Source organism: Podarcis erhardii (genome assembly GCF_964252035.2).
Source record: "Podarcis erhardii genome assembly, chromosome: 1".
NCBI classification, from domain to species: Eukaryota; Metazoa; Chordata; class Lepidosauria; order Squamata; family Lacertidae; genus Podarcis; species Podarcis erhardii.
In genome coordinates, this window is record NC_138497.1 from 54,224,477 (window position 1) to 54,244,439 (window position 19,963).

The 19,963-nt window shown below is 39.3% G+C and overlaps 1 protein-coding gene across 4 annotated transcripts in view; it reads right to left on the bottom strand.

Annotated features, from left to right (window-relative positions):
- Nucleotides 1–19,963, bottom strand: part of TTC17 (tetratricopeptide repeat domain 17) — a 57,309-nt gene that overhangs the window by 30,467 nt on the left and 6,879 nt on the right. For 3 of the 4 annotated variants that reach the window (XM_081834043.1, XM_081834046.1, XM_081834045.1), the window contains exons 2-15: nt 14,538–14,627; nt 13,283–13,452; nt 12,313–12,424; nt 10,985–11,116; nt 9,577–9,686; nt 8,541–8,685; nt 8,052–8,191; nt 7,594–7,754; nt 6,719–6,831; nt 5,792–5,938; nt 4,003–4,118; nt 3,353–3,527; nt 2,142–2,219; nt 484–708 (exon numbers count right to left, since the gene is read on the bottom strand). In XM_081834043.1, coding sequence (XP_081690169.1) covers nt 484–708; nt 2,142–2,219; nt 3,353–3,527; nt 4,003–4,118; nt 5,792–5,938; nt 6,719–6,831; nt 7,594–7,754; nt 8,052–8,191; nt 8,541–8,685; nt 9,577–9,686; nt 10,985–11,116; nt 12,313–12,424; nt 13,283–13,452; nt 14,538–14,627 — 1,914 coding nt within the window. The remainder of the gene's footprint in view (nt 1–483; nt 709–2,141; nt 2,220–3,352; nt 3,528–4,002; nt 4,119–5,791; nt 5,939–6,718; nt 6,832–7,593; nt 7,755–8,051; nt 8,192–8,540; nt 8,686–9,576; nt 9,687–10,984; nt 11,117–12,312; nt 12,425–13,282; nt 13,453–14,537; nt 14,628–19,963) is intronic. The other variant, XM_081834044.1, reaches the window with a different exon arrangement.

The following is a 19,963-nucleotide window of genomic DNA, read 5'->3' on the forward strand; positions in this document are numbered from 1 at the left end:
ACATCTGCAGCCTGGGGAGCCCTGCAGGAGTTCCCGCAGGGCTCCCTAGGCTGCGGATAGCAGCCTGCTGCACGGAGTGCGGGGCGCGCTGAAGCAGAGCGCCCCGCGCTTCGGGCAGACATCGGCCAGCCCCACAAGCTCAGGGGACAGCGGGGAGGCGCAGTGCCACCATCCCGCTGTTCCCCGACCTGGTTTGGAGGCTGGTGCTGGGGAGAAGCGCGCTTGGGGGACAGCGGGGGGACAAGCTCAGGGGACAGCGGGGAGGCGGAGCGCCGCCATACTGCTGTTCCCTGACCTGGTTTGGTTTCCCCGACCTGGTTTTGGGGGGGAAATAAAGGAAAAATTTTTCCCTTTATTTCCCCCCCCCCAAAACTAGGTGCGTCCTATGGGATGGAGCGTCCTATGGGACGAAACATACGGTACTTCTGCTTCAATCCTACTTAAGCAAACAGAAGAGAGCAGGGGGGAAAAACGAAGACTCACCTCAGAACCATTGATGGCTAAAGCTTTTCGGAGAAGCTTGCTGGCATCCAGATGAAGACCATAATGAATTAGAAGGTTGGCTAGATTGACTAAAGGGATATCCTGGAATTCATGTGGGGTCAAGTTAAAGGCCTTTTGTAAGCAAGTGAAGGCGAAGGTGCCATTTCCAAATGCACGCCAGTAAAGGCCAGCCTCATTGAGAACCAACCATAAGGGATCCCTTGCCTGAAATTAACCACAAAAAAGAAAGGCTACCCTCATTAATCTCATTCCATGCTTTACCATGTTAGACTACCATTGCCGCCCTAGATGTTACAGCTACAGGTGTTTGCAGAGATCACTGCAGGAGGGTCATGCATATACAAATCAGCTGCATACAGCAAAACATTGATCTAACCACTTCCCAATATTCTATCACACCCTAGTGAAACAAGGAACATAGGATGTGCTGATGCAGGTGAGAGCAGGCTTGATTCTAAATGGCTGGAGTCTCCAAGGGCAGGGAGCATGTTTAGCCCCCATTTCACAGCTATCCAAGTGCTTTCTGCAGTATTTATGGCTTGCATCAAAAGCAGCATTAACAATAAAAGAACAGATTTGCATAACTGCAGTTTTGCAAGATTATGGCCCTATATAATGCGGAAGGTGTTACTGTATTTCTAAGGCCCATGTCTAAGGTCTAAGATCTGTTTAATAACTCATCAGTTAAGTGGAACTGTGAATCAGCAGGGATTTTGAAAATATATATATATTACAGAAGCAAAAGCTACTTGAGAGTCTTGCTTAGAATACAATATGTAATTAAATAGACCAAGAGTGCTAGTATTCTGTGAATCAAACAATTCACATTACAACATGAGTATCTACATGCATGTATTTTTTTACAAGTTATGTCTCCTTTCTGTGGGTTCAAAAGCTTTTATGCTGCTATTTTAATTCTGCTGTTGTTATATTTTACTCTTTTATATCGTGAGCTGTCCATAGATAAAGTAAATACACAATTCTATAGTCTCTGGGATACCTACCTTATCCTTCTAGCATTCCTGTATGGTTAAAATGCTATAATTCAGAATATACTATTACATTTCCAACATTTACCAGAGCTGGCACTGTACATTTTCTTTTGGAAGGCAGCAGCACTGCAGCAGAATTTCTTTCCTACAATTTCCTAGATTGCTATATTTCTTGAAATCATAGGTATAGCCATACAAGCATTTTCACTGTACAGCAGGAATATTGACCTGTAAATCTCCTTCAGTATTTGTCAATCCAAGGCTTCACAGCTATCAATATATTTTTTTACAAAAGGCCCCTGTATGTTTTCAATCATAACAAGAATAGCTTGAAACAAATTCAATTTCTAGTCATCACTGGTACTCGTGGTATTATATTCTTTGTCTGTCCTTATTTCACTCTATGTCAATCACTCATGGAGGCTGTAAAATCTGACCCAATCAGCACTTTTCATGCACAAAAATCACAAACATTTCTGACAAAAATAAAGAAGTGGAATGATTTACAGTTGACTTAAGTGGAACACTCTGAATAAATTAAAGAGATTCTTGCTTCTGTACATGAGGGCCCTTTGGGATTCTGGAAAAAAATCCATATACTCTAAGAGGAAAATAAAAAGCATACATTGCGGTCATTGGAATTACCTTTACAATGGCATGATAGATGAATGATCCTATTTGCTGCTGTGTAACTGATTGATTGTTGACACGAGAGTATAATATCTGTGCAAGACAGAGAAGTGTTTAAAACCATACATTTGAACCTATCGAATGTAAGACTTTAATGCAGAAAACTTACGTTTGGTAATTCAAATTTAATGATCTAAAGGATCAGCAGGTTTTATCACAAAATGAAAACCCAAAAGAGCCTACTTTTTTATTTGGATGGTTATGGCTAAATTGCAAAGACTGGAAAAATCCTTGCAATTCAACTGGAAAATTCAACAACTCATGTAACTTCATAAATTAAACAAATAATGTATTATGCTTGTAGAGACAATGATGATTGTAGAACTGAAAACAAGCAACCTGAACTTTGGCTAAAACCAGATAAGTCTTATGCTATCTGCATGAAGGCTTATTGTTGGTAGAGAGTTTGGAGAAAACAACATAGTCAAAATCCAACAGAAAACAAACAGAAACTGCAAGTCTAAATAGTCCAGTAATATAACCTAAGCTGGCTTGATTTAGCAACAGCTACTTCTGGTCCCTTACAGAGGGAAAGGAGGTGATAATAATAATAATAATAATAATAATAATAATAATAATAATAATAATAATAATTTATTTATACCCCGCCCATCTGGCTGAGTTTCCCCAGCTATTCTGGGCGGCTTCCAATCAAGTGTTAAAAACAATACAGCATTGATAATTTTGCACATATTGCTGGGGTGGTTCAGTGCTAAGATTGAGAGAAAGTGGCTTGCCTTAGGCCACCTAGCAAGTTCACAGCAGTGCTAAGATGCCAGTTATGGATATCCTAATTCACAGCTCAAACTCTTAGCCACCAGCAATGCCACAATGTAAAGCACCACTAATTTGGAGTGCATTAACGATTCCTTGCACCTGTATCATGTCAACTAACCGAATAAACCAAGTTCACAGAATCTGATCGTAATGCAAAAGCAGGGTGCTGTCTCAAACATTTTGCAGATAGGTGACTGTCAATTGAAACAAACATGTTGTAACGGCTACAGGCTTCCTTTCAGTGGTGACTTGGCCATTTCCAAACTGAATTTTATATGGGAAGACCACTTGCTTTCAAAAGGTTGTCAAGTCTGGAAGTGACAATTTATAGGACAGAGAAGACCAGAAGTATACTAACAATCTTCAAATATAATCATAAAATCTCTTACTTGTTTGGCATGATCATCTGGCATCTTTACCCTCAGATCCAGATGACTGTCTAGTTCATTGATCAAAAAGTGCATAGAGTCACTGTTATGGGCATCAGAAATGGAAGAACAATCTGGCTCATAGACCTCGGTTTGTGCATCGTCATCCCCTGGACTGCTAAGTATTGAATGGATTCTAAAAAATTTAAACAAACACCACACAGGTATAAGAATATGATTCAGACTACAGGAGTACCAATTTAAAGGCAACAATCATAGTAGAATTAAATTGCTGTATAAACTAGAGAGGCAGAACATATGTTCATTACTGTCAGACAATAGTACCTTTGGTTTGGCACTCTTTACTATGCCACAGCACTAAAGGTAACCTGAAAAAGAAAATCCCACTGAAGTAAATCCCACTGAACTCATTTTGATTTACTCTAAAGGTAGCATGCAAAGGACTGCAGCCTATTTTCCAGTTTTCTAACTGAACATCACATGCAACATCTTTTAGTCTCATTGGTGTTGGTTTTTCAGTGCTAGGCATATTCCATGTTTTAATAACTGTATTTTTATATGATACTATTATTATGTTGCTGCTACTGTGAGCTGCTCTGGCTACACTTGCATGCAAATGACATAAGAATTGATTTATTAACAGTACTCACCTTTGCCCCCTGCTTTCTGGATGCAGGAAATAAGTTGGTAGTTCTCCTGGGGAGGGGATAGCTGGATAGGTTTTTACACACTCTGATCTTTTAGGCCACAAAATATTCTGCTTCTCCTGATCACAGAGAAAATATTTCTTAAGGTATCACAAAGTTATGACTGTCTGATTTTCTACTTGCTAGAGAAAACTCGCCAGAATTCAAGAAACCAGAACTTCTAAATGCTTCCACTTTCTTTGGGTAGTGATTCCCAGTTTATCAAGCAAAATCCATGACAAAAGTCAGATGGCTGCCCTGCAGTTTTTTTTATTTTATTATTATAATATTTATTAAGGGTTTTTTTGATTACAATATAAAAAGGCAAGCAAAAATATTACATATCATAACATATTTTCTTATCTCCTTTGGACTTCCTCACATCTCCCGCTCCTGCATTCCAAATCATAAAAATTAAACCAGCAATTTATCACCTTATCTCCATCCTTACTATCTAATTTTCCAATGTTATATCTCAAATTTTAGATACGTTTATTTCACTCCTTAAAAAATTTAAACTTAGCCTAATAATTATCTAAAAATTTGTTTTTTCTTGAATTTGACTTATCTTCATAGTTCACTTCGTCTGTTTCAATGGTGCCAAGTTGTTTATAATCAAGCATCCTGCTTAACATTCATACATTTTACAATATTTTTGCAAAACAAAATAAAAAAAATCCTTCCAGTAGCACCTTAAAGACCAACTGAGTTAGTTCTAGGTATGAGCTTTCGTGTGCATGCACACTTCTTCAGATACACTGAAACAGAAGTCACCGGACCTTTCTATATAGTGAGAAGGTGGGGAGGGGTATTACTCAGAAGGCGACTGCAATAGGTCTAACAGGAAAAAGCAAGGGGTGAGAAGGTGAAAAATGGCTTTGTCATGTATAATGAGATAAGAATCCAATGTCTTTGTTCAAACCAGGTCTCTCCATAGTTTTAAGTTTGGTGATAAGTTGCAATTCAGCAGCTTCTCTTTCCAGTCTATTTCTGAAATTCCTGAATACACTGTTTCAGTGTATCTGAAGAAGTGTGCATGCACACGAAAGCTCATACCTAGAACTAACTCAGTTGGTCTTTAAGGTGCTACTGGAAGGATTTTTTTTATTTTGTTTTGACCATGGCAGACCAACCCGGCTACCTATCTGTAACTAATATTTTTGCAAGTAAATCTTAAATTTTTTCCAGTCTTCTTCTACCGTCTCCTCTCCCAGGTCTCGGATTCTGCCAGTCATCTCGGCCAGTTCCATGTAGTCTATCAGTTGCATCTGCCATTCTTCCAGTGTGGGTAGATCTTGGGTTTTTGGCTGCCCTGCAGTTTTGAACTCTGTTCACCATGGTTTACTATCATAACATCTTTGCCGTTTTGGTGGCAGACAGAGTTGTGAATGGAGAGACAAAACCAGAGTTGGGAGGAGAGACAAAACCAGCGTGACCCAGAAGGTACCTTGGGAGGAAGCTAACGTTTTGAGAGTGGACGTTCGCTCACAGAATGGGACTTCACCTTGAGGAAGCAAATGGGGTCGGGGATGCAGGGGGAGGAGAGGAATGAGAAGTCCTATTGGATGAGTGGAAGTCCATTCTGCTTGTGCACAGACACCACTGCCAACAAGAGGCCCAAAATAGATTAGCTTTATTTTATGCATATTGTTAGTTATGTACTTGTCTTTAGCAGAACACTACTAGCAAACAATGAAACTGGCTAGGAGGCCTTGCCTAGGAAAGAAAAGTCATAGCTACCCTATCTACTTACCCTGTAAGCCTCAGATTCCAGGCCCCATAATGAGAAGACAGAATGGACCAAAGGGGAAGACTCCAAGGAATGGCCAAAGTCACTGTGGTTGGCATGAAGTTCAGAATTCATGGATGTCATACTGGAAATGGAAGAATCACTGCCAAACTAGAAACAGAAAATGCATAAGAAAAGTTTGGAGCATGAAATTGACACCTCAAGGAGACTTCTTTAAGAAAAAAACTACTTCCTTACAAAAAACTAACTACATTGGGTTGCATGCAGTGCAATTCTGAGCATGTTGGAAAATGTGGGAAGCCCCCTCACGAGATGCTGAGAAAATCAAGAGCCCTGATATTAATAATTTTAAGCAGCAGTGCAAATCACCTCCCCAAACTTCAGAACTACAGGTTCTAAAGCAGGCACAATCTTTCTTCAAAGTATTAAAAAAACAACAACACATTTTGCCAGACAATACTTTCAATTTCCTTCTCTTGATGAACAGTTTGAAAGTTAGTTTTGTTTTCCCTGAAACCCATTCATCACGTATCTAGTGTCTGAGCACACCATGAAGGAGTTATTGATGATCAAAATCCAAAGATGAGGCAGGGAGCCACAAAGTAAGTTTGTTTCAATATCTGGGTGCTTTTTTCCGTCTGATGCTCAGGACAAGATACAGTGATCAGCAACCTGGAATGAATGCATAATGTCTGTTGTGTTTAGGAGCCAGGCAGTTTATGCCTTCCAAGATGGAAGATGGGGCTCCAAAGGGAACCTACATATTGGATTGATTGGAACTCCCTGCACCCCAGTTTTGTTTTAAAATCTTGTGCTAGGGTAAACAGAAATAGGTATAAAAGGAATATCCTCATCTTTAGACACCTCAGGAAGATGTGTACCCCTCACTATAGATCATGAAGCAGGGAGAGCAATGCTCTACAGACAAACCTCAACATATTCAACATTTTCAAACATGTCACCACGGTGATAACGGACAGGTTGGTCCCACTGGCAATGCAAACTGTGCTGCTGGTTGCCCAGGCGACAAATCTGATGGTTTCCTGCAGTATATAAACATAAAATTCAAGTTAAAAGCTAACAAAATTACGGTTGACAGCATTTAGGATCAAGAAGATATACCTAACAGATCTCTTCCAAGCTAAGCATCCGAAAACAAATGATTCTTAATTTCCTGTTTTTATTATGTTTCTTGATTCTGCATGGAGGAAGAGCATTTTAGATAATAAATTACTCACTATCTTGGTCCACACAGAGCTTGTGCATATTGGCTATCTTGGCCAGCACTTCAGTTTTTGCCAGAAAGAAATGCATTTGCTAACCTTGGCTCCAGACTACAGGGCTCTTAAGAAACATGCATTTTTAGTACTTTAGAGCACATTGAATTTACAGGCAGAATTCAGAGGCCCATGCATGTGACACATTTCTTTTGAACAAGGAAGGTTGCTGGTTTTCCTCTCAGGTTTAACAGAATGTTTAACAGAATTAAACAGAAACCCTGTTAAACAGAGACTCACATGTTTAACAGAATGTTACTCCAGAAGGTCCTGTGACCTTCAAAGTGGCTTTTTGTAGTGGAGACAAGGGGCTGCATGCTAAAAGGAGAATCTGTTTGTTAGAGCAGAACACACTAAAATGCAACTTTTTGGCATTTTTAATATGCCGTCAGCAAGTGTTCTTCTAGTCAGTGAGTTGGTTTATTCAAAAGCCCTGGTTTTACCTGAAACAGAATTCCTTGGACAAACATACAAATTTCATTTCGGCTTTTACATTTCCCAATGAACATCTTGTTACACAACAGATACCTAGTTGTGCCTCTTTCGCCATCTGTGTTTCATGGATAATGTTCCTCAGGATCTGTTCTTCCTGAATCAGCTTGTGCTTTTCTAAGATCTCTTGCTGCCTTAAGTAATGGTCATGTTGCTTTTGATATTCCTTCAGTTCATTTAATGTTCGCTGAAGTGATCTTGAAAAATTTAACACCAAAGAAAAGGACATTTAAGTTGCTTAAAATAGCTTTTGCTTACACACTTATGTCAGTACTTACTTTCAAGGTTGGCTTTTCTGTATACTTGTTTCTTAGGTTTTATTAAACGATACAGTTAAGTTACAGCATGCAGCTGATTTTCCAATGCTGCAGTGTGTGCTTTAATTTTCCTTAGATTTAAAATTATGCAGTTTTATATTTTATTTTAAGGAAGTAGTAAACAAGAAAGTAAATCTGAACAAGCCTGTGTATGAATTTTGAGGATAAATGCACTACCTGTGCTGAGCCTCCAGTTTCTGCTCAAGCTTTTGCTGACATAGGACAGCATGCTTCCTTTTAATTGCTTGTTCAAACCCTGGTTTTGCCTGTAAAGCATGATCATAACATAGTACTGAGTGGTTGTATTCCCCAAGCATCTGAAAAAAGGGATTGAGGGGAAAAAAGACACGTTAGCAGCATTCAAATGTAATATGAACATTTAATGTAGCTTCTGAATTTCATATTGATTACGAGTTTCAGCATGTGACTACTCTGGAAATAGAATCATGTTTAATACATCATGGCTGCTTTAGTGGGGCCCTCCAAAACAACAACAGCAGCAAAAATGCATATAAATGTTATCTGTCGGTTTAAAGATCTTCAAAGATAGCCAAATTCAAAACATTCTTGTCCTGAAGATGCATGAGTCTCACTGTTCAATTTGTAAGAGAGCTAATCAATGTGGTATAATCTTTCTAGATAACTGAAAAATAAGATATTATTTACTGCATATATGTTTCCTAAAGTATAATAGCTGGTGAAGACGTCACTGTAATCCAGAGCTGCATGGACCACAATGGCTGCATCAGCAGAGAAGTGCGCCCTGTGTAGCACATTTGCCAGGTTTATCAGTGCAACATCTTTATTGTGCCTGAAAGAGAGGGAAAAAACAAAGCGGTCATTAAGATGATATCCTAAGGCATTTCTAAGCAACTGGCAAGCCTCTGGCCTCAGGTTCAATCTCTGGTTACTTGCATGCAGGAAAGTGAGAACTATTGAGAAGCTACTAGCCAGAATCTATGCAAAAATGCAATTCAGACATAACAATAGCCCAGAGCTTCCTAAGCGACTGGTTTAATATGAAGTGTCTTTTTATATCCAAAAGTGTGTACATCTATCCTGCTGTCTTATACTTTTATCTATTGCTAGGAATGTCAGTAGTCTAAAAGCGCATGGGTTGACTGAGCACAATGGTTTTGGAGAAGGCTGCTGTTTTGTTTCGTTTTTTTATAATGAAGAGCAATTCAGCCAGTACTTCCATCAGATGATGCACAATTATGTATAAATAGTCTTCTTCCTTATTTGGTTCTAAAACCAGAATTAACTATTGTAGTTCGGTAAGTTATAAATAGTAGTAATAATTTCAACATCATTTGCTGATAAAGAATAATATTCTGAAGTGAGTTATGACTAAGTAACTTTGGTTACAGAGCAGGGAACATGAAAAAAGCTAGCCTAAGTTATTCCCACACATCTTTGTATAAGCAGGACAACATACACATGCACACTATTTAGCATTCACGGTGATATGGTTCAGATAAGCCAACAGCACAAAGCAAGAGACACCCATCCAAAGAGCCTAGTGTAAGTCAAACAAGAGATGGCAGAATCTCTAGATATCTATATGCATCTACAACTCCATCATATAACTGCATTGGCCTGTCAATCCTAAGGGGGAAGCAACTGCCACCCTCAATTAGCTTAATTTTCAAATCATACAACAGACTGTATTATGCTGCTAATAAAAATCCATTTGCCTCACCTTGTAGAAAAATGGAGAGCCCGCATGGCACACTCCACTACTTGGTATGGCTCATTCTTTATTCGCCAGTAGAAGGAAGCCATATTATATAATACCCAAGAAGAAGAATTCTGCAAAGAACAGGAGACACAAGAAATGTTTACTTTTTTTTTAAAGTTACTAAACTTTTTAGCTGTTGGTGGCTGAAACAGGATTCTGAACATACACACACTATCAGAATGCCTGTTATCCCCAAATTCAGTTATGTGAATATAAAGAGTTATGCCTAAACCTTGCTACATGAATGGCTGATTCAGCTATGAACAGCCAGAGTCTGTCCACTTCCTTACTTGTTTGTGCTCCGCAGGTCAGTAGCAGTCTTTTTCGAGCAGAAGCCATGTGGGGAGGGGGGAGGGATGGAAAGAGATTGGACAAATCAGTTTTTCCTTTTGCTGGTTGGCTGCAGCCATTTCAGGAAGAAACCATGGATGAAGTGGGGAGAGAGACTGGATTAGAAATGTTCCCACAGGAAAAAGAGGAAATTGCCAGCTCATTATGTGAATGCCTAACGAACGATTTTCTGGGGATGCATTGTATCCAGAAACTGGGACCTGCATGTAATCCATTTTCTTCTAGTCTTCACAGTATATGAAAATTTGGGAGGGCTAATGAAATAAAAACTCTAGAAGGAATTTAACATGGTGCTGTGGCAATTGTTCTGTCAGTAGAAGCTTGTGAGACACAACAACTGCCCCTTGTGCACTGCTTAGGGATTCCGCCCCCCCCCCGGCCAATTTCAGGGGAGGGGAAGAAGTCCTGCTGTGTTAGTGGAAGTCATTGTACAAACTTCCACTAATGGAACTTGTTAACTGATTCCTGCCCACTGATTCAAACAAAAATGAGTTGGCTATATATCTGCTACAGATAGGTAGAAATGTATCTGCATCAGCCACTACTCACTGCAATTTATACAAAGAGTATATCACACATTGGAGCAGGAACCGGCAAGCCACTCCAGTATCCCTGCCAAGAAAACTCCATGGACAAAGGCAACAGCTCTAGTCCATGGGGTCACGAAGAGTCGGACACGACTAAACGACTAAACACATATCACACATAAAATGTAACAGAACACATAAAATCCCAAATTAAAAATTATGCAAATTAAGATTCAAGGCACTATAGTGGTCCTCATTTAAATGGCCACTGGTAGAAATTTGCAGACTTTACAGATTGTCTTGGTTCACAGGGAGAAAAGCCACATAAAAATCAGATGAGCACTTAGGGTAAGTAAGCATCCATTGGGATGTTTTTCCTTAACTAGCAGATAGAAGGCATGTGAAGATTTAAGTGCCTGCTAAATATAAAGCATATTCATGTTGAATCAAAGCTTCTATACTCATTTTGGGGACACACACAAGGTGGTTACCTTCATGAGACCTTCATAAATGCGGTGGCCTATCTCGTCTATGCTTCTTCCTAACCGTCTTGATAAGTAAGTCAATATAGGATCTTCTTTAGGTAACAAGGGTGCAGAAAGATTAACTCTTTCTTGAATACCCTGGGTGGGGGACAGAGAGGATAGAAAAAGAAAAAAGTCAGTGACTGATAAATAAAATGCGATTCTCTACTATCAAGGTGGACAGACTTCGGTCTTTTGTTGTCTGCTTTTTTTCATTCTACAAAAACTTCTGTGGTCCAGTAATGTCTTCACATTTTCATAGCAGGAGTGTGCATTCAGAATTTCTTAACAGTTAGCTAATCTGTGTGAATACTGAATATGAACTTCTGCTTAAGAAAATAAGTAACGCTTTGATACACAGGTCCACCTATTTCAGCATTCTTTACAGAAATACCCAGGAATCACCTATGATAAGGTGGTAGAAGGTAGCCAGTAATTCCTCATGTCAAATTTACCCACAACTCCCCAATTTAGCAAATACTGCCCCAAAATTTCAACACATAAAGCATCATTTCTGAAAAGGCAATATCTAGTTTACTGAATCCTATAGCAGTCTACTCAGATGTAAGCCCCACAACATTTAATAGGACTTACTTCCAGATAAGCGCACAAAATTGCTGCATCTGTTATTTAGAAAATGTATTGTTCTAGTATTCCATATAAAATCATGTTTAAGTATTGTTCCATCAATACCTTCAGCTATTTTTATCCTAAAACACCCACATACAATTTAGGCTGCAGTTAGTGGGGAATTTTGAAGAACTTCAGCTGCTTTAAATGCTGTAGCAGAATAACAATGTTTGTTACAATGCATAAGATAACCAAGCCTACTGTGTTACTTGCTACCTATTTAGAAAAATCCAAATTCTGCACCAGCAAAATTTTCCAATATTTTTCTTTTAGAAAAAAAAAATCTGAACATTTCTGACAAAATGAGGCGCGGGGAAGAAAAAGCTATTAAGTGATAGAAACTGAAGTTAGGATGCATGTGGGGGAGGAAATATGAGACAGTAGTCATTGTAGGCCAGAAAGCTGGAGAGGGAATTGCAAGCATCATCACTAGAAGCTTTGCAATGATTTCCAAGTCTAGCCCAAAATGTTCAGTAATGTGGCTACAAATATTACTAGGCTGCTTTAAGAAGAAAGTTATTCAGATTTACTTCAATTAACAGATAACATACTTTAAAGTGATTGTAAGACAAAGCAGTCCTGACTATCTGAATCTACTTGGACATCTCAGGAAGAAAGGCAGATTAGAGGTAAAGTAACAAAAGACTACATCATTAATTACTTACCCGTAAGTGCTGGAACGCATGAATGCTATATGGAAGATCTAGAATTTTTGTGCATTCTGGCTCTTCTAAGTCTGGAGGTAAAGGAGACTTTGTGTCTACGTAGTCCTCAGGGCTAAAACCAAATAGCAACGCAAACATTAGCATATTTGTTTGCCGTCGAAAAGATCACAAAATACTAGGAATGGGAACTAAGTCATGTAGGAATGCTGATTAACATTATCTGTTTTAAGTCAACTAACACTATATATTTTTCTATCTACATCAGATCAACTTGCATTAAAATTGTATCTGCTGAGTCTTCAGTTTAAGACTATAAACTAGTACTAATCTCTTTCCCCCCCAAAGCAGGCACAAAATAATTCAGTTAGGATCCTATAGTGGGTACTTTCTGAAGTGCATATCCTTGCTCAAATAATTAAAATGAACAATATTCAAAATTAAGGAACTCTTTTGGATTCTGCCATACTGACGCTGAATAAAGTAGGTTTGGAATCCAGTTCTGAAATAGAGGGAACTCACAACTTATACACATTTAACTTGTGCACATAAAGCTTTATGCCCTTGGCATTAAAAAAAATTAAAAAATTAAGGGGGTAGACATCCAGGAAAATACTTTGGCAAACCATGGAACCCAATGGGTTTTGACTATATGCAATTTTGGCTTTATGTGCTATCCCACAACATTACCCCTGCCTAAGTTGAGTGTTGCCTGTACATTTGAAATCATGCTCTGGAAAAAGCCTACTTCACCAAGAATGAATGCAACAAAGTTTAGGAATGCCTAGAAAAGACACATAAGCAAATATTGTTGAGATGACTATAAATATCTTTTTGGGAATATTCAGGAAAGCTACTCATTACCTTAACAGTCACTTATTATTTCAACCTGATTCCCAATGGCACAATCATAATCCGACAATCTGAAATTACAGCTGTTGCAAAAATTTCATACAATTAATCATCTCACTACCTGATATCTTTGCTCTCCAAGGTGATGTAAGTGCCATCATAGAGATCCAAGTCCCCCAAAGGCACCTTTGCTTTAATGCAATCCGGATCTTCCTTATTATGTCTTTGTTCCAGTCCTGTGTCTCTGTCTTCATTCTCCTCTATATGGATCTTCTGAGCAACCAATTGCTTCTAGAAGAGATACAAAAAACAAAACATTGTTTGAAACAGAACCGCATACCAAGGCATTTCAAAAGGCTTCTTGGGGAGGGTTGCAAGGGGTTGCAGTGAAAGTAGGAAGGTAGGTCAGCTCTGTTGCTCATGCTTTTCAGGATACAACACTTAAGACTTTAATTTCCCCCCATCCCAGTGTAAAGATTGGACACTTCAAACATTGAGAGCCACAATTAATCACTGCCATGTGAACAAGTCTTCATAAAGGATCAAGGTTGCTACTCATTCTTTTAGTGATTAAGGTCCAAAATACAGTGATATGTATGTACGTAGGATCATCTGCACAAAACAGGGCCAAGAGTGCTCTTAGCTGTACATAGTGACTTATTTTTGACGTCTCTGACTAGGATGCAAAGAAATTTATTTATGTCTGCTGAAGGGGCTGGGAATTCTCTGTATGGCTTTGGTTTCTTTAACCAGCAGAACCCCCAAACCTAGCTACATTATAAACTTGCTAGCTGGCTTCAGACATGGGATGCTCTTTAAGAAAGACAAACACACAGAGAACTAGCGTGTTTTTTCTGGCACTGCTCAAGCTTCAGACTGGTCCCTCTTTTTAGATGGGAGATGTGTAGAAGCTGGGGTTACTGTAGTAAAGCATGAGCTTTCATGAGCCTGTGCTTTGGTTCAGATGTTTGGTGTCTGGAATATCAAAATGAAAACCATGTCAGATATGGTTTCTGAAATGCCACTCAGTTTCAAAGAAATTTTCATGAGGTGAGAGAGGCTGTTCTTCAAGGGGAAAAAGCTTGGAGCCCTTTGGACTCAGAGAACGAATTCCATGGTTCACTGGAACCTGGCCATGCTTTACAGTTCCAATAGTAAAGGAAAGCCAAAAAGCTTCAACACTTTTTTATTTAAGTTGCAGGTTTTATGCATAGAGACTGAAATAATAAATATGAAGAAAAAACTATTGATGCTAAAGCTTCCAGCATCAGTATTTATCACTCTCCAAATGCACTTCTTTTATCAGGAAATTAGCATTTCATACTTTTCAGTACCTACAAAGCAGGTTTCCAAGACCATTTCATTAACAGCCTCACCTCCAACTCTTTGAGGTAGTTAACAGTTGTTTCTTGTCTCATTAGTATTACTAAATCGTGAGGATGTTTCAGGTTCATTGGCGAGTCGACCTAGAAGACAGTTCAGAATAGCTGCATTATTAAACATCCTTAATGTTTAGACAGCTGAATATTCAGGCATTTGCTGGTAACAGGCTACAGCACTGAGGAATTTCTGAACACTATAAATTGCCAAATGGCTACAGGCAACTTTCAGAAGCTTAGGATATAGGGCATTGAAACATAATGCTGTTTTTATTTGTTTTCTTATATTTATATCCTACTTTTCTTTCCTCATGGAACCCGCATACTGACAAGATCCGATGCTTAGCTTCAGTAATTACGCATATTACATAATGTTGGGCAATTTGGTATGAGGATTAAGTAGTTAAAAACATACTCTGTGGTATAATCTAAAGTGTGTGCCAACAATTGTATAGCGTCTGAACATTCACATTTTGACAATATTTGTTGGGAGATAGGGTCACCCCAATTAGTTCGTCATATCTCTCTGATTTCTCAGACTTTCAGCACTACTGAATGTAAGATTAAAATTTTATACTTAGTAAGGGCGTAGGTCTGTTAAGAGTAAAATCTCACACTTAGTATAGTAGGTTAATCGTTAATATAGTTATCTAGCTATAAAAGATAAGTTAGATCCACATTGCTAAAATGCCAGTGAATTGCTTTCCCTGATATGCACATTGAGTTTGCTAGTGCTGCTGTACAGGAAAGTAGAAGTTTGACTCCATCATTTTCTGAGGGTTATTTATGAAGGGGAAAATCACCACTTATTATTATTAATTAAATTTGTATATTGACTTTCTTCTGAAGATCACAGGGTGGTTCACAACATAAAAATACAAAATGAGAACACAAAATACTTAACAAAACAAAAACAACCCCCCCAAAAACACATTTAAAAGGACATAGAATGTTAATCAGCCAAAAGCCTGGTTAAGGAGTAATGTTTTAGCCTAGCTCCCAAATATATGTAATGAATTTGCCATGCCAGCCTCCTTGGAGAGAGCATCCCAGAAATGGGGAGCCACTGCAGAAAAGGCTGACTCTTGTGTTGCCATCCTCCACAAGACATCTTGTGGAGGGGGCACATGAAGAAGGGTGTCAGATGATGATCACAGGGTCCTGGTTGGTCCATATGGGGGGAGGTGGTCTTTGAGGTATTGTGACCCTAAGCCATTTAGGGATTTATGGGTCAAAATCAGCACACTGAATTGGGCCTGGAAACTAACTGGCAGCCAATGCAATCAGGCCAGGATTAGCCTTATATGTATAAATCATCATGCCCCGAGTGAGCAAGAATTTTGGCTGCCGAATTCTGCATCAGCTGAAGTTTCTGAATCATCTTCAGAGGCAATTCCATGTGTAACATGTTGCTATAATGCGGGCAACCCCCTCCAGATGTTTTGGACTACAATTCCCATAATCCCTGACCACTGATCCTGTTAGCTAGGGATCATGGGAGTTGTAGGCCAAAACATCTGGAGGGCTGCAGGTTGGGGATGCCTACTATAATGTAACCAAAGGTTACCAGAGCATAGACGACAGAAGTTAAGCTATTCCTATCCAGGTAGGGGCAAAGCTGGGCCACCAGCCAAAGCTGATGGAAAGCACTCTGTGCCACCAAGGCCATCTGAACCTCAACTGGCAGCAATGGCTCCAGAAGTACCCCCAAGCTGCATACTTGCTCCTTCAAAGGGAGTGCAACCCCATCAAGAGCAGGCAACCTCCCACCCATCTGGTCTAGAGAACCACCCACTAACAGTGCCTCAGCCTTATCTGGATTGAGCTTCAGCTTGTTGGCTCTCATCCAGTCCGTTACTGAGGAAAGACAAAGGTCCAGCACACCCACTGCCACATCTGCAGATGTGAAGGAGAAGCAGAGCTGTGTGTCATCAGCATATTGCTGACAATGTACTCTGAACTCCAGATATCCCCACACAGCAATTTCATGTTGATGTTGAACAGTACAGTGGTTCCTCGGTTTAAGAACAGTCCTATTTACGAACTACAGTGGTACCCTGGGTTACAGACGCTTCAGGTTACAGACTCTGCTAACCCAGAAATAGTACCTCGGGTTAAGAGCTTTGCTTCAGGATAAGAACAGAAATTGTGCGGCGGCGGTGCGGCCCCATTAGCTAGAGTGGTACCTCAGGTTAAGAACAGTTTCAGGTTAAGAACAGACTTTTTATTGATAATAATCAGCTAAATAGTTTGAGGATCTATACAACTGTGTAACATGCAGAAAACAGCCTTCTTAGAGAAATAAAAGACTGGAACTGAGGGAAGCCGGGGGGTGGGGGTGGGTGGGTTTTGTGGGGGAGGGTGGGGGGAGGGAGGAAAAATGGGGGTGGGGGAATAAGGATGATGTGTTTCTGGGTAATATGTTTTGTTTTAATTTTGAATAAAAAAAAGTTTTTAAAAAAGAAAAGAACGGACCTCCAGAACGAATTAAGTTCTTAACCCGAGGTACCACTGTATTCAGTTTACGAACTCCGCAAAACTGGAAGTAGTGTCCTGGTTTGTGAACTTTACCTCGGTCTAAGAACGCAAGCCGAATGGCGGAAGGGCACCAGCGACAGGAGGCCTCATTAGGGAAAGTGCGCCTCGGTTTAAGAACGGTTTCGGTTTAAGAACGGACTTCCGGAATTGATTAAGTTCGTAAACTGAGGTACCACTGTATATGGAATAAAACTGAACCCTGAGCAACCCCACATTGAAGGTTCCACAGGGCTAAAGCAAAATCCCCAGACTAGAACTACTGCAAAGTGGTGCCATGTACCTCTACCTCGGACAGCCGCCCCAGAAGGATACCATGGTTGATGGTATCAAAAGCTGCTGAGATATTAATCACTTCCCTGGCCCAGCCAGTGGGCAGGGGTCCAGAGCTAGAAAGTGAAGGAAGTGAGAGTGCTGTTGCGTTCAGGTCCTGCTAGCACATTCCCATAGGCATCTGACTGGGCACTGTAAGGATGCTGGATGAGGGCCACTGGCCTGATCCAGGAGGCTCTTCTTACCCTGGAGGATATCTCATGTAGTCTAGGCTATGATCACATTTTCATTGAAAGCAGACGGCACACCTAAATGGACCCTTGCAAATAATAATAGAAGTAGGGAAAGGATTCTACTTCATAGTAGGCAGCAGGGTTCAATGGAGATGGAATAATGCCATTTAGCATGAATCCACCTTTGTACCTTAGGGCAGAAATAGAAAATCTATTTTCAGAAAGTTGCTGATAAAGTAGTATAACATGTGTGCAAACACACACATCTATCCATCCAACGGTCTTCACAGATCCTCTTGTTTTGCAGAATTACAAATATGTATAAGGTTCCCTTTCCTCACAAATGAGCAGGGAAGGCAACTGTTAAGCAGTTCAAGATACTCCTGCATGAAACAGATCATTCTAAACCCATTTCAATTAGATGTTTGGATGATGTTGGTTGGATTCTGATAGCTGCCAAGAGATGGGGGGTGGGACCCCACTGAAGCTCCTGGATGGTTTAGCATCTTTCTTTTGAGTATTAACAAGATCATAAAGATAAAAAATAAAATATCCCACCCTAAATCAGAAGATAGTGTTTAGGCAATGCATGCAAAATAACAACCAAATGATACAGTTCGGGTAAGTTCTCTCTTTTTTTTTTCCATATTGTTTTTTATTGCTTTGCTTCATAAAAAAAAAGAAAAGGAAAATATATATATACACACATACACACAGAAAAAAAATAAAAGTACAATACAACATAAGAGACAAAGTAAGAGTAAAATAAATAAAAAAAGAAAAAGATATATATATACATAAACTTAGTATTTACATCCACCACGTATCCTGGTCTTTGCTTTCTAGACTTCCTTTAGCTACTCCCAGAATCATTCGAAGTGATACTTTAAGTTACACATTTCTTAGTCTATATTGTCATTATATCTCTTCATATACAATTCTTAGTTTATATTAACCTCATAAATTATTTAGTCTCCTATTATCTTTCGACAATAACTCTTATTTTTTCACAGTACGTCTCTGTATCCCTTTAGCGTTATTTTCCCTTGGTTAATGAATTCCAGATAATCTACATATTTTCCCCAATCCTTGGTGAACTTTTGGTTTTTAGTATATCTTACTTTACCTGTGAGTCTATCCAATTCCATGTAATCTAACAGCTTTGATCTCCACTCCTCCACCGTTGGAGTTTCCTGCTTTTTCCACATCTGGGCCAGCATTACTCTTGCCGCTGCAACTGCATAATATACTAATCTACAGTCTTCTTTTCTTATCTCATGACCTAATATACCTAATAAAAAGATTTCTGCTTTCTTTGAAAACGTATATTTTAGGATCTTCTTTAATTCCGTGTAAATCTTTTCCCAGAACTGTTTCACTCTTCCACACTCCCACCACATATGGTAGAAGGAGCCCGCACTAACCTTACACTTCCAACACTTGTTATTCACCTTATACATTTTCGATAGTTTCATAGGTGTTAAATACCACCTGTAAAACATCTTCATTACGTTTTCTTTTATCGTTATACATGCCGTGAAACTGAGTCCTTCCTTCCAAAGTTTCTCCCAATCTTCAAATAGTATATTATGTCCTACATCCTTTGCCCAGCGGATCATCACACACTTCACTTCCTCATCTCCTAGATTCCAATCCAGCAATATCCTATACATTTTCGATATAATTTTCTCTTCTTTATTTATAATCTCTATTTGAAACTTGGATTCCTTCTCTCCATAGCCTCTTTCCTTAAAGTCCTTTCTAAACATTTGATTCACCTGGAGATGGTGTAGCCAATCATAAACATATTCTTTGACCTGGTCGTATGGTCGTATCTTCCAATTCCCCTCCTCTTTAATTATTAACTGATTATATGTTGCCCAGTTGCTTCTCATATTGGTAGTCTTCACACACATGACTTCCAAAGGTGAAAGCCAATGTGGTGTTTTCGGTTCCAGCAGATTTTTATATTTTTCCCATGTTTCAATTAAAGGGCCCTCTAAAGATATGGTTCCTAAAACCCTTATATATTTTCCATTTATCCCGCCATAAATAGGCGTGCCAGCCGAAGTTGTTGTCGTGGCCCTCCAGGTCAAGTAGTTCCCTGTTCTCTAACTTTACCCAATCTTTGACCCAACATAAGCAAACCGCCTCATAGTATAACTTTATATCCGGCAAGTTCTCATGTCAGACTACTATATCCGGCAAGTTCTCATGTCGGGTAAGTTCTCATGTCAGACTACCGTTAACAGTTTATGTTAACCAAAAGGTTTTTAATGTGAGGGGAGTTATCTGTTTATATAATACAGTCTACTGGGATACACTGCTTGTTTTTAGATTCTTATATTCTGTTACTTGTTTTGCTGAATCTTTTATGGTAAA